The sequence below is a fragment of the Pezoporus occidentalis genome, unplaced genomic scaffold (assembly GCF_034315485.1).
Source record: "Pezoporus occidentalis ecotype Australia unplaced genomic scaffold, CSIRO_AGI_Poc_V1 ctg1131, whole genome shotgun sequence".
Classification (NCBI taxonomy): domain Eukaryota; kingdom Metazoa; phylum Chordata; class Aves; order Psittaciformes; family Psittacidae; genus Pezoporus; species Pezoporus occidentalis.
This window is the reverse complement of record NW_026912920.1, coordinates 1-24,625: the sequence shown is the minus strand read 5'-3', so window position 1 is coordinate 24,625 and position 24,625 is coordinate 1. Positions and strand designations below refer to the sequence as shown.

The 24,625-nt window shown below is 63.3% G+C and overlaps 2 protein-coding genes across 2 annotated transcripts; both read right to left on the bottom strand.

Annotated features, from left to right (window-relative positions):
- Positions 1–2,596: 2,596 nt before the first annotated feature.
- On the bottom strand, positions 2,597–13,179 carry PRKCSH (PRKCSH beta subunit of glucosidase II; the record flags this gene model as incomplete). Its single annotated transcript, XM_062635715.1, has 6 exons — positions 12,691–13,179; positions 11,758–11,878; positions 10,348–10,464; positions 8,199–8,294; positions 5,373–5,430; positions 2,597–2,720 (listed from the first exon to the last, which is right to left on the bottom strand). Coding segments are annotated over exons 1-6 (1,005 nt in total), but the record flags the coding sequence as incomplete, so codon positions are not given.
- Positions 13,180–14,253: 1,074 nt separating this feature from the next.
- On the bottom strand, positions 14,254–23,220 carry LOC134172537 (aurora kinase C-like; the record flags this gene model as incomplete). The annotated part of the gene is made up of 5 exons (XM_062635702.1): positions 14,254–14,442; positions 15,760–15,934; positions 18,509–18,657; positions 20,522–20,660; positions 23,021–23,220. Coding segments are annotated over 5 exons (852 nt in total), but the record flags the coding sequence as incomplete, so codon positions are not given.
- Positions 23,221–24,625: the final 1,405 nt, after the last annotated feature.

Sequence of the window (24,625 nt, the reverse complement as noted above, 5' to 3'; positions counted from 1 at the left end):
GACCTCTATGGGAGCCTATGGGGACCTCTATGGGGAGCTATGGGATCTCTATGGGGAACTATGGGGAGCTATGGGACCTATGGGACCTCTATGGGAGCTATGGGAGCCTATGGGGAGCTATGGGACCTCTATGGGACCTATGGGGAGCTATGGGACCTCTATGGGGAGCTATGGGACCTCTATGGGACCTCTATGGGACCTCTATGGGAGCTATGGGAGCTATGGGACCTCTATGGGACCTATGGGAGCCTATGGGGAGCTATGGGAGCCTATGGGACCTCTATGGGGACCTATGGGACCTCTATGGGACCTATGGGGACCTCTATGGGACCTCTATGGGGAACTATGGCAGCTATGGGACCTCTATGGGGAGCTATGGGACCTATGGGACCTCTATGGGACCTCTATGGGACCTCTATGGGAGCTATGGGACCTCTATGGGAGCCTATGGGACCTCTATGGGAGCCTATGGGGACCTCTATAGGGAGCTATGGGGAACTATGGGAGCCTATGGGGAGCTATGGGACCTCTATGGGGACCTATGGGGAACTCTGGGAGCCTATGGGAGCTATGGGAACCTATAGGACCCCTATGGGAACCCTATGGGAACCACAGCATCCCCTATAGGACCCCTATGGGCACCCCTATAAGACATCTATAGGACTCCTATGGGACTCCCTACAGGACCCCGTATGGGACCCCCTACAGGACCCCTATGGGGAGCACAGCATCCCCTATGGGACCCCCATGGGGAGCACAGCATCCCCTATGGGACCCCCATGGGGAGCACAGCATCCCCTATGGGACCCCTATGGGGAGCACAGGATCCCCTATGGGACCCCTATGGGGAGCAGAGGATCCCCTATGGGACCCCATGGGGAGCAGAGGATGCGCTATGGGGAGCAGAGGATGCGCTATGGGACCCCATGGGGAGCAGAGGATCCGCTATGGGACCCCTATGGGGAGCAGAGGATGCCCTATGGGACCCCATGGGGAGCAGAGGATCCGCTATGGGACCCCTATGGGGAGCAGAGGATGCCCTATGGGACCCCATGGGGAGCAGAGGATGCGCTATGGGGAGCAGAGGATGCGCTATGGGACCCCTATGGGGAGCAGAGGATGCCCTATGGGGAGCAGAGGACGCGCTATGGGGAGCAGAGGATGCGCTATGGGGAGCAGAGGATGCCCCATGGGGAGCAGAGGATGCCCTATGGGGAGCAGAGGATGCGCTATGGGGAGCAGAGGATGCGCTATGGGGAGCAGAGGATGCGCTATGGGGAGCAGAGGATGCGCTATGGGACCCCATGGGGAGCAGAGGACGCGCTATGGGGAGCAGAGGACGCGCTATGGGGAGCAGAGGATGCCCTATGGGGAGCAGAGGATGCGCTATGGGGAGCAGAGGATGCGCTATGGGACCCCATGGGGAGCAGAGGACGCGCTATGGGGAGCAGAGGACGCGCTATGGGGAGCAGAGGACGCGCTATGGGGAGCAGAGGATGCGCTATGGGGAGCAGAGGATGCGCTATGGGACCCCATGGGGAGCAGAGGACGCGCTATGGGGAGCAGAGGACGCGCTATGGGGAGCAGAGGACGCGCTATGGGGAGCAGAGGATGCGCTATGGGGAGCAGAGGATGCCCTATGGGACCCCATGGGGAGCAGATGATCCGCTATGGGGAGCAGAGGATGCGCTATGGGACCCCATGGGGAGCAGAGGACGCGCTATGGGGAGCAGAGGATGCGCTATGGGGAGCAGAGGATGCGCTATGGGACCCCATGGGGAGCAGAGGATGCGCTATGGGGAGCAGAGGATGTGCTATGGGACCCCATGGGGAGCAGAGGATGCGCTATGGGACCCCATGGGGAGCAGAGGATGCGCTATGGGGAGCAGATGCGCTATGGGGAGCAGATGCGCTATGGGGAGCACAGCATCCCCTATAGGACCCCCTACGGGACCCCCATGGGGAGCAGAGGACGCGCTATGGGGAGCAGAGGATGCGCTATGGGGAGCAGAGGATGCGCTATGGGACCCCATGGGGAGCAGAGGACGCGCTATGGGGAGCAGAGGATGCGCTATGGGACCCCATGGGGAGCAGAGGACGCGCTATGGGGAGCAGAGGATGCCCTATGGGGAGCAGAGGACGCGCTATGGGGAGCAGAGGATGCGCTATGGGGAGCAGAGGACGCGCTATGGGGAGCAGAGGATGCGCTATGGGGAGCAGAGGATGCCCCATGGGGAACAGAGGATGCGCTATGGGACCTATGGGGAGCAGAGGATCCGCTATGGGGAGCAGAGGACGCGCTATGGGGAGCAGAGGATGCGCTATGGGGAGCAGAGGATGCCCTATGGGACCCCATGGGGAGCAGAGGATCCGCTATGGGGAGCAGAGGATGCGCTATGGGACCCCATGGGGAGCAGAGGACGCGCTATGGGGAGCAGAGGATCCGCTATGGGGAGCAGAGGATGCGCTATGGGGAGCAGAGGATGCGCTATGGGGAGCAGAGGATGCGCTATGGGGAGCAGAGGATGCCCTATGGGACCCTATGGGGAGCAGAGGACGCGCTATGGGGAGCAGAGGACGCGCTATGGGGCCGGGCCGGTACCTGCTTGTCCCGGCGCGCCGCGGCCGCGTCCTGCACCAGCTGCTGCCGCAGGATGAAGCCGGCCCGGAGCAGCTCCGCGCGGCGCTGCAGAGCCTCCCGCTCCCGCCGGCCCAGCTCCCTGCACACATACATATACATCTATAGCATCTATAGAGACCTATAGAGACCTATAGAGACCTAGAGACACCTAGAGACACCTATAGGCGCTGCAGAGCCTCCCGCTCCCGCCGGCCCAGCTCCCTGCACGCACATACATACATATAGCATCTATAGCATCTATAGAGACCTATGGACACCTAGAGACACCTAGAGACACCTATAGACACCTATAGGCGCTGCAGAGCCTCCCGCTCCCGCCGGCCCAGCTCCCTGCAGGCATACATACATATAGCATCTATAGCATCTATAGCATCTATAGACACCTATAGGCGCTGCAGAGCCTCCCGCTCCCGCCGGCCCAGCTCCCTGCATGCACATACATACATATACATCTATAGCATCTATAGAGACCTATGGACACCTATAGGTGCTGCAGAGCCTCCCGCTCCCGCCGGCCCAGCTCCCTGCACACATACATACATATAGCATCTATAGACACCTATAGAGACCTATAGACACCTATAGAGACCTATAGACACCTATAGGCGCTGCAGAGCCTCCCGCTCCCGCCGGCCCAGCTCCCTGCATGCATACATACATATACACCTATAGCATCTATAGACACCTATAGACACCTATAGAGACCTATAGGCGCTGCAGAGCCTCCCGCTCCCGCCGGCCCAGCTCCCTACAGGCACATACACATATACATCTATAGCATCTATAGACATCTATAGACACCTATAGAGACCTATAGACACCTATAGGCGCTGCAGAGCCTCCCGCTCCCGCCGGCCCAGCTCCCTGCAGGCACATACATACATATACACCTATAGCATCTATAGAGACCTATAGAGACCTATAGACACCTATAGACACCTATAGACACCTATAGACACCTATAGGCGCTGCAGAGCCTCCCGCTCCCGCCGGCCCAGCTCCCTGCAGGCACATACATACATATACATCTATAGCATCTATAGAGACCTATAGACACCTATAGAGACCTATAGGCGCTGCAGAGCCTCCCGCTCCTGCCGGCCCAGCTCCCTGCATGCATATACACATATACACCTATAGCATCTATAGACACCTAGAGACACCTATAGAGACCTATAGAGACCTATAGACACCTATAGGCGCTGCAGAGCCTCCCACTCCCGCCGGCCCAGCTCCCTGCATGCACATACATACATATACACCTATAGCATCTATAGACACCTAGAGACACCTATAGGCGCTGCAGAGCCTCCCGCTCCCGCCGGCCCAGCTCCCTGCACACATATACAGCATCTATAGCATCTATAGACACCTATAGACACCTATAGACACCTATAGACACCTATAGGCGCTGCAGAGCCTCCCGCTCCCGCCGGCCCAGCTCCCTGCACACACATACATATACATCTATAGAGACCTATAGAGACCTATAGACACCTATAGACACCCTACACACATATAGCATCTATGGGGACCTATAGCATCTATAGACACCTATAGGCGCTGCAGAGCCTCCCGCTCCTGCCGGCCCAGCTCCCTGCAGGCACATACACATATACATCTATAGAGACCTATAGAGACCTATAGACACCTATAGACACCTATAGACACCTATAGAGACCTATAGACACCTATAGACACCTATAGACACCTATAGACACCTATAGACACCTATAGGCGCTGCAGAGCCTCCCGCTCCCGCCGGCCCAGCTCCCTGCACACATATAGCATCTATGGAGACCTATAGACACCTATAGACACCTATAGCATCTACAGACACCTAGAGACACCTATAGACACCTAGAGACACCTATAGCACCTATAGACACCTATAGAGACCTATAACACCTATAGACACCTATACACACCTATAGGCGCTGCAGAGCCTCCCACTCCCGCCGGCCCAGCTCCCTGCATGCACACACATACCTATAGCATCTATAGCATCTATAGACACCTATAGAGACCTATAGACACCTAGAGACACCTATAGCACCTACAGACACCTATAGAGACCTATAACACCTATAGACACCTATAGACACCTATAGACACCTATAGACACCTATAGGCGCTGCAGAGCCTCCCGCTCCCGCTGGCCCAGCTCCCTGCACACACATACAGCATCTATAGCATCTATAGACACCTATGGCACCTAAAGACACCTATAGACACCTATAGACACCTATAGACACCTAGAGACACCTATGGTACCTATAGACACCTATAGACACCTGCGGAAATCTATAGAGACCTATAGACACCTACGGAGACCTATAGAGATCTATAGCACTTATAGACACCTATGGCACCTATAGAGACCTACAGACATCTATAGACACCTATAGCACCTATAGACACCTATAGACATCTATAGACACCTAGAGACACCTACGGAGACCTATAGACACCTATAGAGACCAATAGACAGACACCTATAGACACCTACAGCACCTATAGACACCTATAGACACCTATCGAGACCTATAGACACCTATAGACCGCCATAAACATCTATAGCACCTATAGACACCCATAGCACATATAAACACCATAGACCCCCACAGAGCCCCCAGCCCCCCATAGAGCCCCCAGCCCCCCACAGAGCCCCCAGCCCCCCATAGAGCCCCCAGCTCCCCATAGAGCCCCCCCAGCCCCCCCTGGCTCTCACTTGCAGGTGTTGTCGCAGGCAGCCCCACTGCTGTACTCATCGGTGGCGTCGCAGCAATCTGGGGGGGCAACACATGGGACCCACACCTGGACCCCCAACCTGACCCACACCTGGACCCACACCCTGACCCACACCCGGACCCACACCCGGACCCACACCCGGACCCACACCTGGACCCACACCTGGACCCACACCTGGACCCACACCTGGACCCACACCTGGACCCACACCTGGACCCACACCTGGACCCACACCTGGACCCACACCTGGACCCACACCCGGACCCACACCTGGACCCACACCTGGACCCACACCCTGACCCACACCTGGACCCACACCTGACCCACCCACCCACACCTGGACCCACACCTGACCCACACCCGGACCCACACCTGACCCACACCTGGACCCACACCTGGACCCACACCTGGACCCACACCTGGACCCACACCTGACCCACACCTGACCCACACCCGGACCCACACCTGGACCCACACCTGGACCCACACCTGGACCCACACCTGACCCACACCTGACCCACACCCGGACCCACACCCGGACCCACACCTGGACCCACACCTGACCCACACCTGACCCACACCCGGACCCACACCTGGACCCACACCCTGACCCACATCCTGACCCACATCCTGGCCCACACCCTGACCCCCAACCTGACCCACACCTGGACCCACACCTGGACCCACACCCGGACCCACACCTGACCCACACCTGGACCCACACCCGGACCCACACCCGGACCCACACCCGGACCCACACCTGGACCCACACCTGGACCCACACCCTGACCCACACCTGGACCCACACCTGGACCCACACCTGACCCACACCTGGACCCACACCTGGACCCACACCCGGACCCACACCCGGACCCACACCCTGACCCACACCCTGACCCACACCCTGACCCACACCCTGACCCACACCCTGACCCACACCTAACCCACACCTGGACCCACACCCTGACCCACACCTGACCCACACCTGGACCCACACCCGGACCCACACCCGGACCCACACCTGGACCCACACCCTGACCCCCACCCTGACCCCCAAGCTGAGCCCACCCTGACCCACATCCTGACCCCCAACCTGACCCACACCTGGACCCACACCTGGACCCACACCCGGACCCACACCCGGACCCACACCCGGACCCACACCTGACCCACACCTGGACCCACACCCGGACCCACACCCGGACCCACACCCGGACCCACACCTGGACCCACACCCGGACCCACACCTGGACCCACACCTGGACCCACACCCGGACCCACACCTGACCCACACCTGGACCCACACCTGACCCACACCTGGACCCACACCCTGACCCACACCCTGACCCACACCTGACCCACACCTGGACCCACACCCGGACCCACACCCGGACCCACACCTGGACCCACACCTGGACCCACACCTGGACCCACACCCGGACCCACACCTGGACCCACACCTGACCCACACCCTGACCCACACCTGGACCCACACCTGGACCCACACCTGGACCCACACCCGGACCCACACCCGGACCCACACCCGGACCCACACCTGACCCACACCCGGACCCACACCCGGACCCACACCTGGACCCACACCCGGACCCACACCTGACCCACACCCGGACCCACACCTGGACCCACACCTGGACCCACACCTGGACCCACACCTGGACCCACACCCTGACCCACACCCTGACCCACACCCTGACCCACACCTGGACCCACACCCTGACCCACACCTGGACCCACACCTGGACCCACACCTGGACCCACACCCGGACCCACACCCGGACCCACACCTGGACCCACACCTGGACCCACACCCGGACCCACACCCGGACCCACACCTGGACCCACACCCTGACCCACACCCTGACCCCCAACCTGACCCACACCCGGACCCCCAACCTGACCCACACCCTGACCCACACCTGGACCCACACCTGACCCACACCCGGACCCACACCTGGACCCACACCTGACCCACACCTGGACCCACACCCTGACCCACACCCGGACCCACACCTGACCCACACCTGGACCCACACCTGACCCACACCTGGACCCACACCCTGACCCACACCCTGACCCCCAACCTGACCCACACCCTGACCCACACCCTGACCCACACCCTGACCCACACCCTGACCCACACCCTGACCCCCACCCTGACCCACACCCTGACCCACACCCTGACCCACACCTGGACCCACACCCTGACCCACACCTGGACCCACACCCTGACCCACACCCTGACCCACACCTGACCCACACCTGGACCCACACCCGGACCCACACCCGGACCCACACCTGGACCCACACCTGGACCCACACCCGGACCCACACCCGGACCCACACCTGGACCCACACCCTGACCCCCACCCTGACCCCCAAGCTGAGCCCACCCTGACCCACATCCTGACCCACACCCTGACCCACACCTGGACCCACACCTGACCCACACCTGGACCCACACCCTGACCCACACCCTGACCCACACCTGGACCCACACCTGACCCACACCTGGACCCACACCCTGACCCACACCCTGACCCACACCTGACCCACACCTGGACCCACACCTGACCCACACCTGGACCCACACCCTGACCCACACCCTGACCCCCAACCTGACCCACACCCTGACCCACAGCCTGACCCACACCCTGACCCACACCCTGACCCACACCCTGACCCCCATCCTGACCCCCAAGCTGAGCCCACCCTGACCCACATCCTGACCCCCACCCTGACCCACACCCTGACCCACACCCTGACCCACACCCGGACCCACACCCACCGCAGACGCCGTCGTTGACGTGGGCTGAGGGGATGCTCTGGGGCCGGTACCCGGCGTTGGTGCAATGGAAGCGGCCGTTGGGGCAGGCGGGGGTGCCTGGGGGGCAGAACATGGGGGGCTGCAGGGTACGGGGGGGGCCTATAGGGTACATAGGGGGTCTATAGGATGCAGAGGGGTTCCTATAGGATACATAGGGGGTCTATAGGATGCAGAGGGGTTCCTATAGGATACATAGGGGGTCTATAGGATGCAGAGGGGTTCCTATAGGATACATAGGGGGTCTATAGGATGCAGAGCAGTGTCTATACGACGCATAGAGGTCCTACAGGATACATAGGGGTCTATGGGGCATGCAGGGGTCTATGGCGCACAAGGGGGCTATGGGGCACGCAGGATCTATGGGGCACGCAGGATCCATGGGGCACGCAGAATCCATGGGGCACGCGGGGGCTATGGGGCACGCGGGATCCATGGGGCACACAGCATCCATGGGGCACACAGGATCCATGGGGCACACAGCATCCATGGGGCACGTGGGGGCTATGGGGCACGCAGGATCCATGGGGCACACAGCATCCATGGGGCACACGGCATCCATGGGGCACACGGGATCCATGGGGCACACGGGATCCATGGGGCACACATGGTCTATGGGGCACGCGGCATCCATGGGGCACACAGGATCCATGGGGCACACGGCATCCATGGGGCACACGGGATCTATGGGGCACACATGGTCTATGGGGCACGCAGGGGTCTATGGGGCACGCGGCATCCATGGGGCACACAGGATCCATGGGGCACGCAGGGTCTATGGGGCACGCGGCATCCATGGGGCACACAGGATCTATGGGGCACACAGGATCCATGGGGCACGCAGGGTCCATGGGGCACACAGCATCCATGGGGCACGCGGGATCCATGGGGCACGCAGGATCCATGGGGCACACATGGTCTATGGGGCACACAGCATCCATGAGGCACACGGGATCTATAGGGCACACAGGATCCATGGGGCACGCGGGGGTCTATGGGGCACACAGCATCCATGGGGCACACAGGATCCATGGGGCACACGGGATCCATGGGGCACACGGGATCCATGGGGCACACGGGGTCTATGGGGCACGCGGCATCCATGGGGCACGCGGGGTCCATGGGGCACGCAGGGTCCATGGGGCACGCAGGGTCCATGGGGCACACATGGTCTATGGGGCACACAGCATCCATGGGGCACGCAGGATCCATGGGGCACACATGGTCTATGGGGCACACAGGATCCATGTGGCACACAGGATCCATGGGGCACACAGGGGTCTATGGGGCACACAGCATCCATGGGGCACACAGCATCCATGGGGCACGCAGGATCCATGGGGCACGCAGGATCCATGGGGCACGCAGGGGTCTATGGGGCACGCGGCATCCATGGGGCATGCGGGGGCTATGGGGCACGCGGGATCTATGGGGCACACGGGATCTATGGGGCACACGGCATCCATGGGCACACAGGATCCATGGGGCACACATGGTCTATGGGGCACACAGGATCTATGGGGCACACGGGATCTATGGGGCACGCAGCATCCATGGGGCACCCAGGATCCATGGGGCACGCAGCATCCATGGGGCACCCAGGATCCATGGGGCACGCAGCATCCATGGGGCACCCAGGATCTACGGGGCACACAGGATCCATGGGGCACACAGGATCCATGGGGCACGCGGGGGCTATGGGGCACGCGGGATCTATGGGGCACACGGGGTCCATGGGGCACCCAGGATCTATGGGGCACACAGGATCCATGGGGCACGCAGCATCCATGGGGCACACATGGTCTATGGGGCACACAGCATCCATGAGGCACACGGGATCTATAGGGCACACAGCATCCATGGGGCACACAGGATCTATGGGGCACACAGGATCCATGGGGCACGCGGGGGCTATGGTGCACACAGGATCTATGGGGCACGCAGCATCCATGGGGCACGTGGGGTCCATGGGGCACACATGGTCTATGGGGCACACAGGATCCATGGGGCACGCGGGGGCTATGGGGCACGCGGGATCTATGGGGCACGCAGCATCCATGGGGCACACAGGATCTATGGGGCACGCAGCGTCCATGGGGCACGCGGGGCTCACCGGGCTCGTCGGAGCCGTCGCGACAGTCGCAGTAGTCGTCGTTGACCCACGCGAAGGCAACGGTGGCCGAGCCGTCGAGGCACGTGAAGGGCTTGGAGGCCTCGTAGAAGTGGTGGTCTGGGGGGGGGGAGGGGCACAGGGGGTTTGGGGGGGGGATGGGGGGATGGAGTCCAGTATAGGGGGTATGGGGGGTATGGGGGGTATAGAGATGAATGGGGATGTACAGAGTGCCCTATAGGGATGTATGGGGCTGTATGGGGCTGTATAGGGATGTATGGGGATGTACAGAGTGCCCTATAGGGATGTATGGGGATGTATGGGGCTGTATGGGGATGTATGGGGATGTACAGAGTGCCCTATAGGGATGTATGGGGATGTATGGGGCTGTATGGGGATGTATGGGGATGTACAGAGTGCCCTATAGGGATGTATGGGGATGTACAGAGTGCCCTATAGGGATGTATGGGGATGTACAGAGTGCCCCATAGGGATGCATAGGGCTGTATGGGGCTGTATAGAGATGTATGGGGATGTACAGAGTGCCCCATAGGGATGCATAGGGCTGTATGGGGCTGTATAGGGATGTATGGGGATGTACAGAGTGCCCTATAGGGATGCATAGGGCTGTATGGGGCTGTATAGGAATGAATGGGGATGTACAGAGTGCCCTATAGGGCTGTATGGAGATGTACAGAGTGCTCTATAGGGCTGTATGGGGCTCTATAGGGATGAATGGGGATGTACAGAGTCCCCCATAGGGATGTATGGGGCTGTATGGGGCTGTATAGGGATGAATGGGGCTGTATGGGGCTGTATAGGGACGAATGGGGCTGTATGGGGATGAATGGGGCTGTATGGGGCTCTATGGGGCTGTATAGGGCTCTATGGGGCTCTATGGGGCTCTATGGGGCTCTATAGGGCTCTATGGGGCTCTATGGGGGGTGTGTATCTCTATAGGGCTCTATGGGGCTCTATAGGGCTCTATGGGGCTCTATGGGGCTCTATGGGGCTCTATGGGGCTCTATGGGGCTCCATGGGGCTCTATGGGGCTCTATGGGGCTGTATGGGGATGAATGGGGCTCTATGGGGCTCTATAGGGCTCCATGGGGCTCTATGGGGCTCCATGGGGCTCTATGGGGCTCCATGGGGCTCTATGGGGCTCTATAGGGCTCCATGGGGCTCTATGGGGCTCTATGGGGCTCCATGGGGCTCTATGGGGCTCTATGGGGCTCTATGGGGCTCTATGGGGCTCCATGGGGCTCCATGGGGCTCTATGGGGCTCTATGGGGCTGTATAGGGATGAATGGGGCTCTATGGGGCTCTATGGGGCTCTATGGGGCTCTATGGGGATGAATGGGGCTGTATAGGGATGAATGGGGCTCTATGGGGCTCTATGGGGCCGGTACTCACTGGACAGGGAGACCCCGCGGGGCCGCAGCACCTCCACGGAGCCCGGAGCCGCCGGCACCGGGAGCAGCAGCAGCAGCAGCAGCAGCAGCAGCAGCAGCATCCCGAGGTGTCGATGGGGCACCTGTGGGGCACCTGTGGGGCACAGCGCTTATAGAACACAGCCCCTATGGGGCACAGCGTCTATGGGGCAGAGCCTGTGGGGCACCTATGGGGCACCGCCTGTGGGGCACAGAGCCTGTGGGGCACTGAGCCTGTGGGGCACAGAGCCTATGGGGCGCCTATGGGGCACCTATGGGGCACAGAGCCTGTGGGGCACAGAGCCTATGGGGCACCTATGGGGCACAGCGCCTGTGGGGCACCTGTGGGGCACAGAGCCTGTGGGGCACAGAGCCTATGGGGCGCCTATGGGGCACCTATGGGGCACAGAGCCTGTGGGGCACAGAGCCTATGGGGCGCCTATGGGGCACCTATGGGGCACAGAGCCTGTGGGGCACAGAGCCTGTGGGGCACAGCGCCTATGGGGCACAGCCCCTATGGGGCAGCTATGGGGCACAGCGCCTGTGGGGCTCAGCGCCTGTGGGGCACAGAGCCTGTGGGGCTCAGAGCCTGTGGGGCAGAGCGCCTATGGGGCACAGAGCCTGTGGGGCAGAGCCTATGGGGCACAGAGCCTGTGGGGCAGAGCCCCTATGGGGCTCAGCGCGCACAGAACCCCCTGCAGCGGCCCTGCCCTCCCCCTGCTGCACCCCCCACCCCCCACGGCCTCTCCCCATCCCTGCCCCCACCCCCGGCCCCCACGGGGGTTCCCTATGGGTCCCCCCCACCCCCCCCGAGCTGCCCCTCCCCCCAGCGCCCCCTCCCCCTCCCCCCACCGCCCCCCGGAACCCCCCGGTACCTCGGGCCCGTCCGCGCGCCTCCCGGCCAGGCTGCACGCACCGGAACCGGAAGCGGACGAGGAAGAACATCCGGTGGCGCCGAGGCCGGAGCCGCCATCTTGAGCGTGGCACTTCCCCTCAGGGCGCCGCCATCTTGAGTGCGCCGCCATCTTGAGTGTGGCACATGGGAGCCGCCATCTTGTGTGCGCCAAAGCAGCGCTTCCCTCAGGGCGCCGCCATCTTGAGTGTGGCACTTCCCCACGGGGCGCCGCCATCTTGAGTGCGCCGCCATTTTGAGTGTGGCCCATGGGAGCCGCCATCTTGAGTGCGCCACAGCAGAGCCTCCCTTAGGGCGCAGCCATATTGAATGTGGCGCCACAGCAGCACTTCCCTCAGGGCTCCGCCATCTTGAGTGTGGCTCGTTGGAGCCGCCATCTTGAGTGCGCCACAGCAGCGCTTCCCTCAGGGCGCCACCATCTTGGATGTGGCTCATGGGAGCTGCCATATTCTGTGCTCCGCCATCTTGAGCGTGGCTCATGGGAGCCGCCATCTTGAGTGCGCCACAGCAGAGCGTCCATCATGGCTCTGCCATCTTGAGTGTGGCTCATGGGAGCCGCCATCTTGAGTGTGCCACAGCAGAGCCTCCCTTAGGGCGCAGCCATATTGAATGTGGCGCTGCAACGCTTCCCTCTGGGTGCCGCCATCTTGTGTGCGCCACAGCAGCACTTCCATCAGGGCGCCATCTTGGATGTGGCTCATGGGAGCCGCCATCTTGAGTGCACCACAGCAGAGCCTCTGTCAGGGCGCAGCCATATTGAATGTGGCACCACAACGCTTCCCTCAGGGCGCCACCATCTTGGATGTGGCTCATCGGAGCCACCGTATTCTGTGCTCCGCCATCTTGAGTGTGGCTCACGGGAGCCACCATCTTGAGTGTGCCACAGCAGTCTCCATCAGGGCACAGCCGCCATCTTGGATGTGGCTCATGGGAGCCGCCATCTTGAGAGCGCTCTCCTCAGGGTGCCGCCATCTTGGATGTGGCTCATGGGAGCCACCATCTTGAGTGCACCACAGCAGAGCCTCCGTCAGGGCTCAGCCATATTGAATGTGGCTCATCGGAGCCGCCATCTTGCATGTGCCACAGCAGAGCCTCCATCAAGGCGCCGCCATCTTGAGTGTGGCTCATGGGAGCCGCCATCTTGAGAGCGCTCTCCTCCGGGCGCCGCCATCTTGGATGTGGCTCATGGGAGCTGCCATCTTGAGCGTGGCTCATGGGAGCCGCCATCTTGAGAGCGCTCTCCTCAGGGCGCCGCCATCTTGAGTGTGGCTCATGGGAGCCGCCATCTTGAGAGCGCTCTCCTCAGGGCGCCGCCATCTTGGATGTGGCTCATGGGAGCCGCCATCTTGAGCATGTCTCCTTGGCGCCGCCATCTTGAGCGTGGCTCATGGGAGCCGCCATCTTGAGAGCGCTCTCCTCAGGGCGCCGCCATCTTGGATGTGGCTCACGGGAGCCGCCATCTTGAGTGTGGCTCATGGGAGCCGCCATCTTGAGCGTGTCTCCTTGGCGCCGCCGATTGGACGCGGCACGAGGGCTGTGGGTCACCAAGAGCTTTATTGGGGGGGTTCACTGCGGGGGGGCGGGGGTGGGGGCGGGGCCGTGGCCCGGGGGCAGCACCCGCCGGGAGTTCTCCCGCACCCATGGGTGCTGCAGGACCTGCGCCAGGGGCAGCCGCTGGGGGGCGCTGTAGCGCAGCAGCCGCGTGATGAGGTCACGGGCGCCCTCCGGCACTTCCGGGGGGAAGCGAAGGTCCACCTATGAGGGAAAGGCGGGAAGGGGCGGGGCATCAGCGGCAGCCAATGGGAGGGCAGGGGTTGCCACCGGCCACACCCCCCCCTTGGGGGTGCCTCACTGGGGGGGGAAGGGGCAATGAGGGACCCCTGTAAAAGGGGGCAATGGGGCTGGGGGGCACTTGTGGGTCTCTATGGGTCCGGGGGGCACTCGTGGGTCTCTATGGGGTTTGGGAGCACTTGTGGGTCTCTATGGGTCCGGGGGGCACTTGTGGGTCTCTATGGGTCCGGGGGACACTTGTGAGTCTCTATGGGTCCGGGGGGCACTTGTGGGTCTCTATGGGTCCGGGGGGCACTTGTGGGTCTCTATGGGTCCGGGGGGCACTTGTGGGTCTCTATGGGGCCGGGGGCACTCGTGGGTCTCTATGGGGTTGGAGGGCACTTGTGGGTCTCTATGGGACCGGGGGGCACTTGTGGGTCTCTATGGGGTTGGAGGGCACTTGTGGGTCTCTATGGGGCTGGGGGCACTTGTGGGTCTCTATGGGTCTGGGGGGCACTTATGGGTCTTTATGGGTCTGGGGGGCACTCGTGGGTCTCTATGGGTCTGGGGGGCACTTGTGGGTCTCTATGGGTCCGGGGGCACTTGTGGGTCTCTATGGGTCCGGGGGGCACTTGTGGGTCTCTATGGGTCCAGGGGGCACTCGTGGGTCTCTATGGGTCCGGGGGGCACTTGTGGGTCTCTATGGGTCCGGGGGCACTTGTGGGTCTCTATGGGACCAGGGGGCACTTGTGGGTCTCTATGGGTCCGGGGGGCACTTGTGGGTCTCTATGGGTCTGGGGGGCACTTGTGGGTCTCTATGGGTCTGGGGGGCACTTGTGGGTCTCTATGGGTCCGGGGGGCACTTGTGGGTCTCTATGGGACCAGGGGGCACTTGTGGGTCTCTATGGGTCCGGGGGCACTCGTGGGTCTCTATGGGTCCGGGGGGCACTTGTGGGTCTCTATGGGGCTGGGGGGCACTTGTGGGTCTCTATGGGTCTGGGGGGCACTTGTGGGTCTCTATGGGTCCGCGGGGCACTCGTGGGTCTCTATGGGTCCGTGGGGCACTCGTGGGTCTCTATGGGTCCGGGGGGTGTCTATGTGGGTCGCTATGGGTCTCTATGTGGGTCGCTATGGGTCTCTATGGGTCCGGGGGGCACTTGTGGGTCTCTATGGGTCTGTGGGCCACTTGTGGGTCTCTATGGGTCTGGGGGGCACTTGTGGGTCTCCATGGGTCTGGGGGGCACTTGTGGGTCTCTATGGGTCTGGGGGCCACTTGTGGGTCTCTATGGGGCTGGCGCCTACCTTGGTGATGCGCCTGTAGGTGTCGGCCACGCAGGGGCTCTCGAAGGGGGGGGCCCCCACGAGCAGCTCGAAGCAGAGCACCCCCAGGCACCAGAGATCGACCTTCTCGTCGTGCGCGCGCCCCTCCACCATCTCCGGGGGGAGGTAATCCAGGGTCCCGCAGAGCGTGCGCCGCCTGGGGGGCACAGACCCACAGCGCCCCATAGCCGCGCCCCACAGCACGCAATAGCGCCCCATAACCATGCCCAAAGCACGCCCCATAGCGCCCCATAGCACGCAATAGCGCCCCATAGCCATGCCCAAACCATGCCCCATAACCATGCCCAAACCACGCCCCATAGCGCCCCATAGCCGCGACCCACAGCACGCAATAGCGCCCCATAACCATGCCCAAACCACGCCCCATAGCCGCGCCCCACAGCACGCAATAGCGCCCCATAGCCATGCCCAAACCACGCCCCATAGCGCCCCATAGCTGCGCCCCACAGCACGCAATAGCGCCCCATAACCATGCCCAAACCACGCCCCATAGCGCCCCATAGCCGCGCCCCACAGCACGCAATAGCGCCCCATAACCATGCCCAAACCACGCCCCATAACCATGCCCAAACCACGCCCCATAGCCGCGCCCCACAGCACGCAATAGCGCCCCATAACCATGCCCAAACCACGCCCCATAACCATGCCCAAACCACGCCCCACAGCGCCCCATAGCCGCGCCCCACAGCACGCAATAGCGCCCCATAACCATGCCCAAACCACGCCCCATAACCATGCCCAAACCACGCCCCATAGCCGTGCCCCACAGCACGCAATAGTGCCCCATAACCATGCCCAAACCACACCCCACAGCGCCCCATAGCACGCAATAGCGCCCCATAACCATGCCCAAACCACACCCCACAGCGCCCCATAGCCGCGACCCACAGCACGCAATAGCGCCCCATAACCATGCCCAAACCACGCCCCATAGCGCCCCATAGCCGCGACCCACAGCACGCAATAGGGCCCCATAACCATGCCCAAACCACGCCCCATAGCACCCCATAACCATGCCCAAACCACGCCCCACAGCGCCCCATAGCCGCGCCCCACAGCACGCAATAGGGCCCCATAACCATGCCCAAACCACGCCCCATAGCACCCCATAACCATGCCCAAAGCACACCCCATAGCACCTCATAACCATGCCCAAACCACACCCTATAGTGACCCATAACCATGCCCAAACCACGCCCCATAGCGCCCCATAGCCGCGCCCCACAGCACGCAATAGGGCCCCATAACCATGCCCAAACCACGCCCCATAGCGCCCCATAGCCGCGACCCACAGCACGCAATAGGGCCCCATAACCATGCCCAAAGCACGCCCCATAGCACCTCATAACCATGCCCAAACCACACCCTATAGTGACCCATAACCATGCCCAAACCACGCCCCATAACCATGCCTCATAGCACCCCATAACCATGCCTAAACAACACCCCATAACCATGCCTCATAGCACCCCATAACCATGCCTAAACACCCCATAACCATGCCTCATAGCACCCCATAACCATGCCTAAACAACACCCCATAACCATGCCTAAACACCCCATAACCATGCCTAAACACCCCATAACCATGCCTAAACACCCCATAACCATGCCTAAACACCCCATAACCATGACCAAACCACACCCCATAGCGACCCATAGCCATGCCCAAACCATGTCCCATAGCACCCCATAACCATGCCCAAACCACGCCCCATAGCACCCCATAACCATGCCCAAACCACGCCCCATAGTGACCCATAGCCATGCCCAAACCATGCCCCACAGTGCCCCATAATCGCGCCCCATAGCGCTCCCTAATGCCCCGTAACTCCCCATAACCGTGCCCCATAGCTCCCCATAACCGTGCCCCATAGCTCCCCATAACCGTGCCCCATAACTGTGCCCCATAACCGTGCCCCATAGCTCCCCATAACCATGCCCCATAACCGTGCCCCATAACCGTGTCCCATAGCTCCCCATAACCGTGCCCCATAGCGCCGCCCCATAACCGTGCCCCATAGCTCCCCATAACCGTGCCCCATAGCTCCCCATAACCGTGCCCCATAGCGCCCCATAACCGTGCCCCATAGCTCCCCATAACCGTGCCCCATAGCCACCCATAACCGTGCCCCATAACCGTGCTCCATAACTGCCCCCCATAACCGCCGCCCCATAGCGCCGCCCCATAACCATGCCCCATAACTCCCCATAACTGTGCCCCATAGCTCCCCATAACCGTGCCCCATAACCGTGCCCCATAACCGTGCCCCATAACCGTGCCCCATAGCTCCCCATAACCGTGCCCCATAACCGTGCCCCATAACCGTGCCCCATAGCTCCCCATAACCGTGCCCCATAACCGTGCCCCATAGCACCGCCCCATAGCGCCCCATAACCGTGCCCCATAGCTCCCCATAACCGTGCCCCATAGCACTGCCCCATAGCGCCGCCCCACAGCGCCGCCCCAAACCCGGGCCCCAAAGCGCCGCCCCACAGCGCCGCCCCATAGCCCGCCCCATGCCCCCATAGCACCGTGCCCCATAGCTCCCCATAACCGTGCCCCATAGCTCCCCATAACCGTGCCCCATAGCTCCCCATAACCGTGCCCCATAGCTCCCCATAACCGTGCCCCATAGCGCCGCCCCATAGCGCCGCCCCATACCCGTGCCCCATAGCGCCGCCCCACAGCGCCGCCCCACAGCGGTACCGGAGCGAGGGCGTGTGCACGGACCACCCGAAGTCGGCGATCTTGAGCTCGCCCAGGAAGCCCAGGAGCAGGTTCTCGGGTTTGATGTCCCGGTGGATCACGCGCTTGCTGTGGCAGTACTGGAGCGCGTCCGCCAGCTCCTCCACCAGCTGTGGGGCACAGGACATGGGGGTCAGGGCTGCCCCATAGCGCTGCCCCATAGAGCACACCTAGCCCCATAGAGCACCCATAGCTGTGGCAGTACTGGAGCGCGTCCGCCAGCTCCTCCACCAGCTGTGGGGCACAGGACATGGGGGTCAGGGCTGCCCCATAGCGCTGCCCCATAGAGCACACCTAGCCCCATAGAGCACCCACAGCTGTGGCAGTACTGGAGCGCGTCCGCCAGCTCCTCCACCAGCTGTGGGACATGGGGGTCAGGGCTGCCCCATAGCGCTGCCCCATAGCGCTGCCCCATAGAGCACACACAGCCCCATAGAGCACCCATAGCTGTGGCAGTACTGGAGCGCGTCCGCCAGCTCCTCCACCAGCTGTGGGGCACAGGACATGGGGGTCAGGGCTGCCCCATAGCGCTGCCCCATAGCGCTGCCCCATAGAGCACCCATAGCTGTGGCAGTACTGGAGCGCGTCCGCCAGCTCCTCCACCAGCTGTGGGGCACAGGACATGGGGGTCAGGGCTGCCCCATAGCGCTGCCCCATAGCGCTGCCCCATAGCGCTGCCCCATAGAGCACACACAGCCCCATAGAGCACCCATAGCTGTGGCAGTACTGGAGCGCGTCCGCCAGCTCCTCCACCAGCTGTGGGGCAGAGGACATGGGGGTCAGGGCTGCCCCATAGCGCTGCCCCATAGCGCTGCCCCATAGAGCACACACAGCCCCATAGAGCACCCATAGCTGTGGCAGTACTGGAGCGCGTCCGCCAGCTCCTCCACCAGCTGTGGGACATGGGGGTCAGAGCTGCCCCATAGCGCTGCCCCATAGAGCACCCACAGCTGTGGCAGTACTGGAGCGCGTCCGCCAGCTCCTCCACCAGCTGTGGGGCACAGGACATGGGGGTCAGGGCTGCCCCATAGAGCACACATAGCCCCATAGAGCACACACAGCCCCATAGAGCACCCATAGCTGTGGCAGTACTGGAGCGCGTCCGCCAGCTCCTCCACCAGCTGTGGGGCACAGGACATGGGGGTCAGAGCTGCCCCATAGCGCTGCCCCATAGAGCACGCACCCTGGCGGTGCACGCGGCGTCAAAGCGCCCGCAGCGCTGCAGCTCCACCCCACAGAGCACCCATAGCTCAGCCCCACAGAGCACCCCCAGCCCCACAGCTCCGCCCCATAGAGCACTCACCGTGGCGGTGTGCGCGGCGTCGAAGCGCCCGCAGCGCTGCAGCTCCGCCCCACAGAGCACCCCCAGCCCCATAGCTCTGCCCCATAGCTGTGCCCCATAGAGCACTCACCGTGGCGGTGCGCGCGGCGTCGAAGCGCCCGCAGCGCTGCAGCTCCGCCCCACAGAGCACCCCCAGCCCCATAGCTCTGCCCCATAGCTCAGCCCCACAGCTCCGCCCCATAGAGCACTCACCGTGGCGGTGCGCGCGGCGTCGAAGCGCCCGCAGCACTGCAGCCCCGCCCCACAGAGCCCCCATAGATCTGCCCCACAGAGCACCCACAGCTCTGCCCCACAGAGCACCCCCAGCCCCATAGAGCACCCCCAGCCCCATAGCTCTGCCCCACAGCTCTGCCCCATAGCTCTGCCCCATAGAGCACCCCCAGCCCCACAGAGCACCCCCAGCCCCACAGCTCTGCCCCATAGCTCTGCCCCACAGAGCACCCCCAGCCCCATAGCTCTGCCCCATAGCTCAGCCCCACAGAGCACCCCCAGCCCCACAGCTCTGCCCCATAGCTCAGCCCCATAGAGCACCCCCAGCCCCATAGCTCTGCCCCACAGCTCTGCCCCATAGCTCAGCCCCACAGCTCTGCCCCACAGCTCTGCCCCACAGCTCCGCCCCACAGAGCGCTCACCGTGGCGGTGCGCGCGGCGTCGAAGCGCCCGCAGCGCTGCAGCTCCTTGTAGAGCTCCCCCCGGGGCGCGAACTCCAGGATGAGGAACACGCGGCGCTCGTCGTGGAAGAAGTTGTAGAGGCGCAGGATGTTGGGGTGCCTGCGGGGGCGGCCAATGGGAGCTCAGAACCAAGGCGGGCGGCCAATGGGAGCTCAGAACCACAGCGGGTGGCCAATGGGAGCTCAGCGCCAAAGCGGGCGGCCAATGAGAGCTCAGCACACAGCGGGTGGCCAATGGGAGCTCAGAACCACAGCGGGCGGCCAATGGGAGCTCGGCGCCACAGCGGACGGCCAATGGGAGCTCGGCGCCACAGCGGGCGGCCAATGGGAGCTCGGTGCCACAGCGGGCGGCCAATGGGAGCTCAGCGCCACAGCGGGCGGCCAATGGGAGCTCAGCGCCACAGCGGGCGGCCAATGGGAGCTCAGCGCCAAAGCGGGCGGCCAATGGGAGCTCAGAACCAAAGCAGGCAGCCAATGGGAGCTGGGACCCCCTCAGTGGCCAATGGGAGCTGGGACCCTCTCAGTGGCCAATGGGAGCTGGGACCCCCTCAGTGGGCAGCCAATGGGAGCTGGGATCCCCCCCACAGGTCTTCCCCACCACCCCACTGGGCCCCCCAAGTGCCACCCACAAACCCCCAGGATCCCTCCAGGGGCTTTAAGTCCCCCCCCCATAGGGACCTCAAGATTTCACCTCCTCACTCAATGGGTGCCACCCCCTAAGTGCCAGCCCCCAAGTGCCACCCCCCAAGTGCTGCCCCATAGGTGCACCCCTTAAGTGCCACCCCCCAAGTGCTGCCCCATAAGTGCACCCCCTAAGTGCCGCCCCATAGGTGCCACCTCCCAACTGCTGCCCCATAAGTGCACCCCCTAAGTACCACCCCCTAAGTGCTGCCCCATAAGTGCACCCCCTAAGTACCACCCTCTAAGTGCCACCCCCAAGTGCTGCCCCATAAGTGCACCCCCTAAGTACCGCCCCATAGGTGCCACCCCCCAAGTGCTGCCCCATAAGTGCACCCCCTAAGTGCCACCCCATAGGTGCCACCCCCAAGTGCTGCCCCATAGGTGCCACCCCCCAAGTGCTGCCCCATAAGTGCACCCCCTAAGTGCCGCCCCATAAGTGCACCCCCTAAGTACCGCCCCATAGGTGCACCCCCTAAGTGCCACCCCATAGGTGCAACCCCCCAAGTGCTGCCCCATAAGTGCGCCCCCTAAGTGCCACCCCATAACTGCTGCCCCCCAAGTGCTGCCCCGTAACTGCTGCCCAACTGCCACCCCCAACTGCCACCCAACTGCTGCCCCATAAGTGCCCCAAATGGTGCCACCCAAGTGCCGCCCCCCCAAGTGCTGGCCCATAACTGCCGCCCCCCAAGTACCATCCCCTAACTGCCGCCCCCCAAGTGCTGCCCCCCAAGTGCTGCCCCCCAAGTGCCGCCCCATAGATGCCGCCCCATAGATGCCAGTACCAGAGGTGGGCCTGGATCTCGACCTCCCTCCGCAGCTGATGCTCCAGCCCCTCCTAAGTGCTGCCCCCCAAGTGCTGTCCCCCAAGTGCCGCCCCATAGATGCCGCCCCATAGATGCTGTTACCGGAGGTGCGCCTGGATCTCGACCTCCCTCCGCAGCTGATGCTCCAGCCCCTCCTAAGCGCTGCCCCCCAAGTGCTGCCCCCCAAGTGCTGCCCCCCAAGTGCCGCCCCATAGATGCCGGTACCGGAGGTGCGCCTGGATCTCGACCTCCCTCCGCAGCTGATGCTCCAGCCCCTCCTAAGCGCTGCCCCCCAAGTGCCGCCCCATAGATGCCGCCCCATAGATGCCGCCCCATAGATGCCGCCCCATAGATGCGGGTACCGGAGGTGCGCCTGGATCTCGACCTCCCTCCGCAGCTGATGCTCCAGCCCCTCCTAAGCGCTGCCCCCCAAGTGCCGCCCCATAGATGCCGCCCCATAGATGCCGCCCCATAGATGCCGGTACCGGAGGTGCGCCTGGATCTCGACCTCCCTCCGCAGCTGATGCTCCAGCCCCTCCTAAGCGCTGCCCCCCAAGTGCCGCCCCCCAAGTGCCGCCCCATAGATGCCGCCCCATAGATGCCGCCCCATAGATGCCGGTACCGGAGGTGCGCCTGGATCTCGACCTCCCTCCGCAGCTGATGCTCCAGCCCCTCCTAAGCGCTGCCCCCCAAGTGCCGCCCCATAGATGCCGGTACCGGAGGTGCGCCTGGATCTCGACCTCCCTCCGCAGCTGATGCTCCAGCCCCTCCTAAGCGCTGCCCCCCTCGAAGTGCCGCCCCATGGAGCCGCCCCAGAGCTTCCGGGGCAGGGACAGCAGCCATGCCGCCCCATAGATGCGGGTACCGGAGGTGCGCCTGGATCTCGAGCTCCCTCCGCAGCTGATGCTCCAGCCCCTCCATGGAGAAGAGCTGCCCCCCATGGGCCCCATAGATGCCGCCCCATAGATGCTGTTACCGGAGGTGCGCCTGGATCTCGACCTCCCTCCGCAGCTGATGCTCCAGCCCCTCCTTCTCGAGCTGGGACTTGAAGAGCACCTTGAGGGCCACGAGCACCTTGGAGCCGCGCTCCCGCGCCAGGTAAACGCGCCCGAACTTGCCCCGGCCCAGCGGGCGCCCGACCTCGAAGTCAGCCATGGAGAAGAGCTTCCTATGGGGCAGGGACAGCAGCCATGGGGCAGCCATGGGGCAGGGACGTGGGGCTGGGGGCAGCAGCCATGGAGAAGAGCTTCCTATGGGGCAGGGACAGCAGCCATGGGGCAGGGACATGGGGGTGAGGGACAGCAGCCATGGGGCAGGGACGTGGGGGTGAGGGACAGCAGCCATGGGGCAGGGACATGGGGGTGAGGGACAGCAGCCATGGGGCAGGGACATGGGGGTGAGGGACAGCAGCCATGGGGCAGGGACGTGGGGCTGGGGGCAGCAGCCATGGGGCAGGGACATGGGGGTGAGGGACATGGGGCAGGGACGTGGGGCTGGGGGCAGCAGCCATGGGGCAGGGACATGGGGGTGAGGGACAGCAGCCATGGGGCAGGGACGTGGGGCTGGGGGCAGCAGCCATGGGGGGGCTGGGGGCAGCAGCCATGGGGCAGCCATGGGGCAGGGATGTGGGGCTGGGGGCAGCAGCCATGGGGCAGCCATGGAGCAGGGACATGGGGGTGGGGGGGGACAGCAGCCATGGGGCAGGGACACCTATGGGGCACCGGGGGGGATGACAGCACCCATGGGGGGGATGGGGGGCCATGGACACCTATGGGGCACCTGGGGGGGGGTCAGGGGTGTGGGGTGACAGCACCCATGGGGGGGAAAGGGGGATGGGGGGGCAGGGACACCTATGGGGCACCGAGAGTGGGGTCAGGGGTGACAGCACCCATGGGTGGGGAATGGGGGGCAGGACACCTATGGGGCACCTAGAGCGGGGGCTCAGGGCTATGGGGCACAGGGTAACAGCACCCATGGGTTGGGAATGGGAGGCAGGACACCTATGGGGCACCTAGAGCAAGGCTCAGGGCTATGGGGTGATAGCACCCATGGGTTGGGAATGGGAGGCAGGACACCTATGGGGCACCTAGAGCAGGGGCTCAGGGCTATGGGGCACAGGGTAACAGCACCCATGGGTGGGCAATGGGAACGATGGGGGGGGCATGGACACCTATGGGGCACCTAGAGCAGGGGCTCAGTGCTATGGGGTGATAGAACCCATGGGGAGGGGATGGGGGGCAGGGACACCTATGGGGCACCTAGAGCAGGGACTCAGGGCTATGGGGCACAGGGTAACGGCACCCATGGGTTGGGAATGGGGGGCAGGACACCTATGGGGCACCTAGAGCAGGGGCTCAGGGCTATGGGGTAATAGCACCCATATATAGGGATGGGGGGGCATGGACACCTATGGGGCACCTAGAGCAAGGCTCAGGGCTATGGGGCACAGGGTAACGGCACCCATGGGTGGGTAATGGGGAGCAGGACACCTATGGGGCACCTAGAGCAGGGGCTCAGGGCTATGGGGTGACAGCACCCATATATAGGGATGGGGGGGCATGGACACCTATGGGGCACCTAG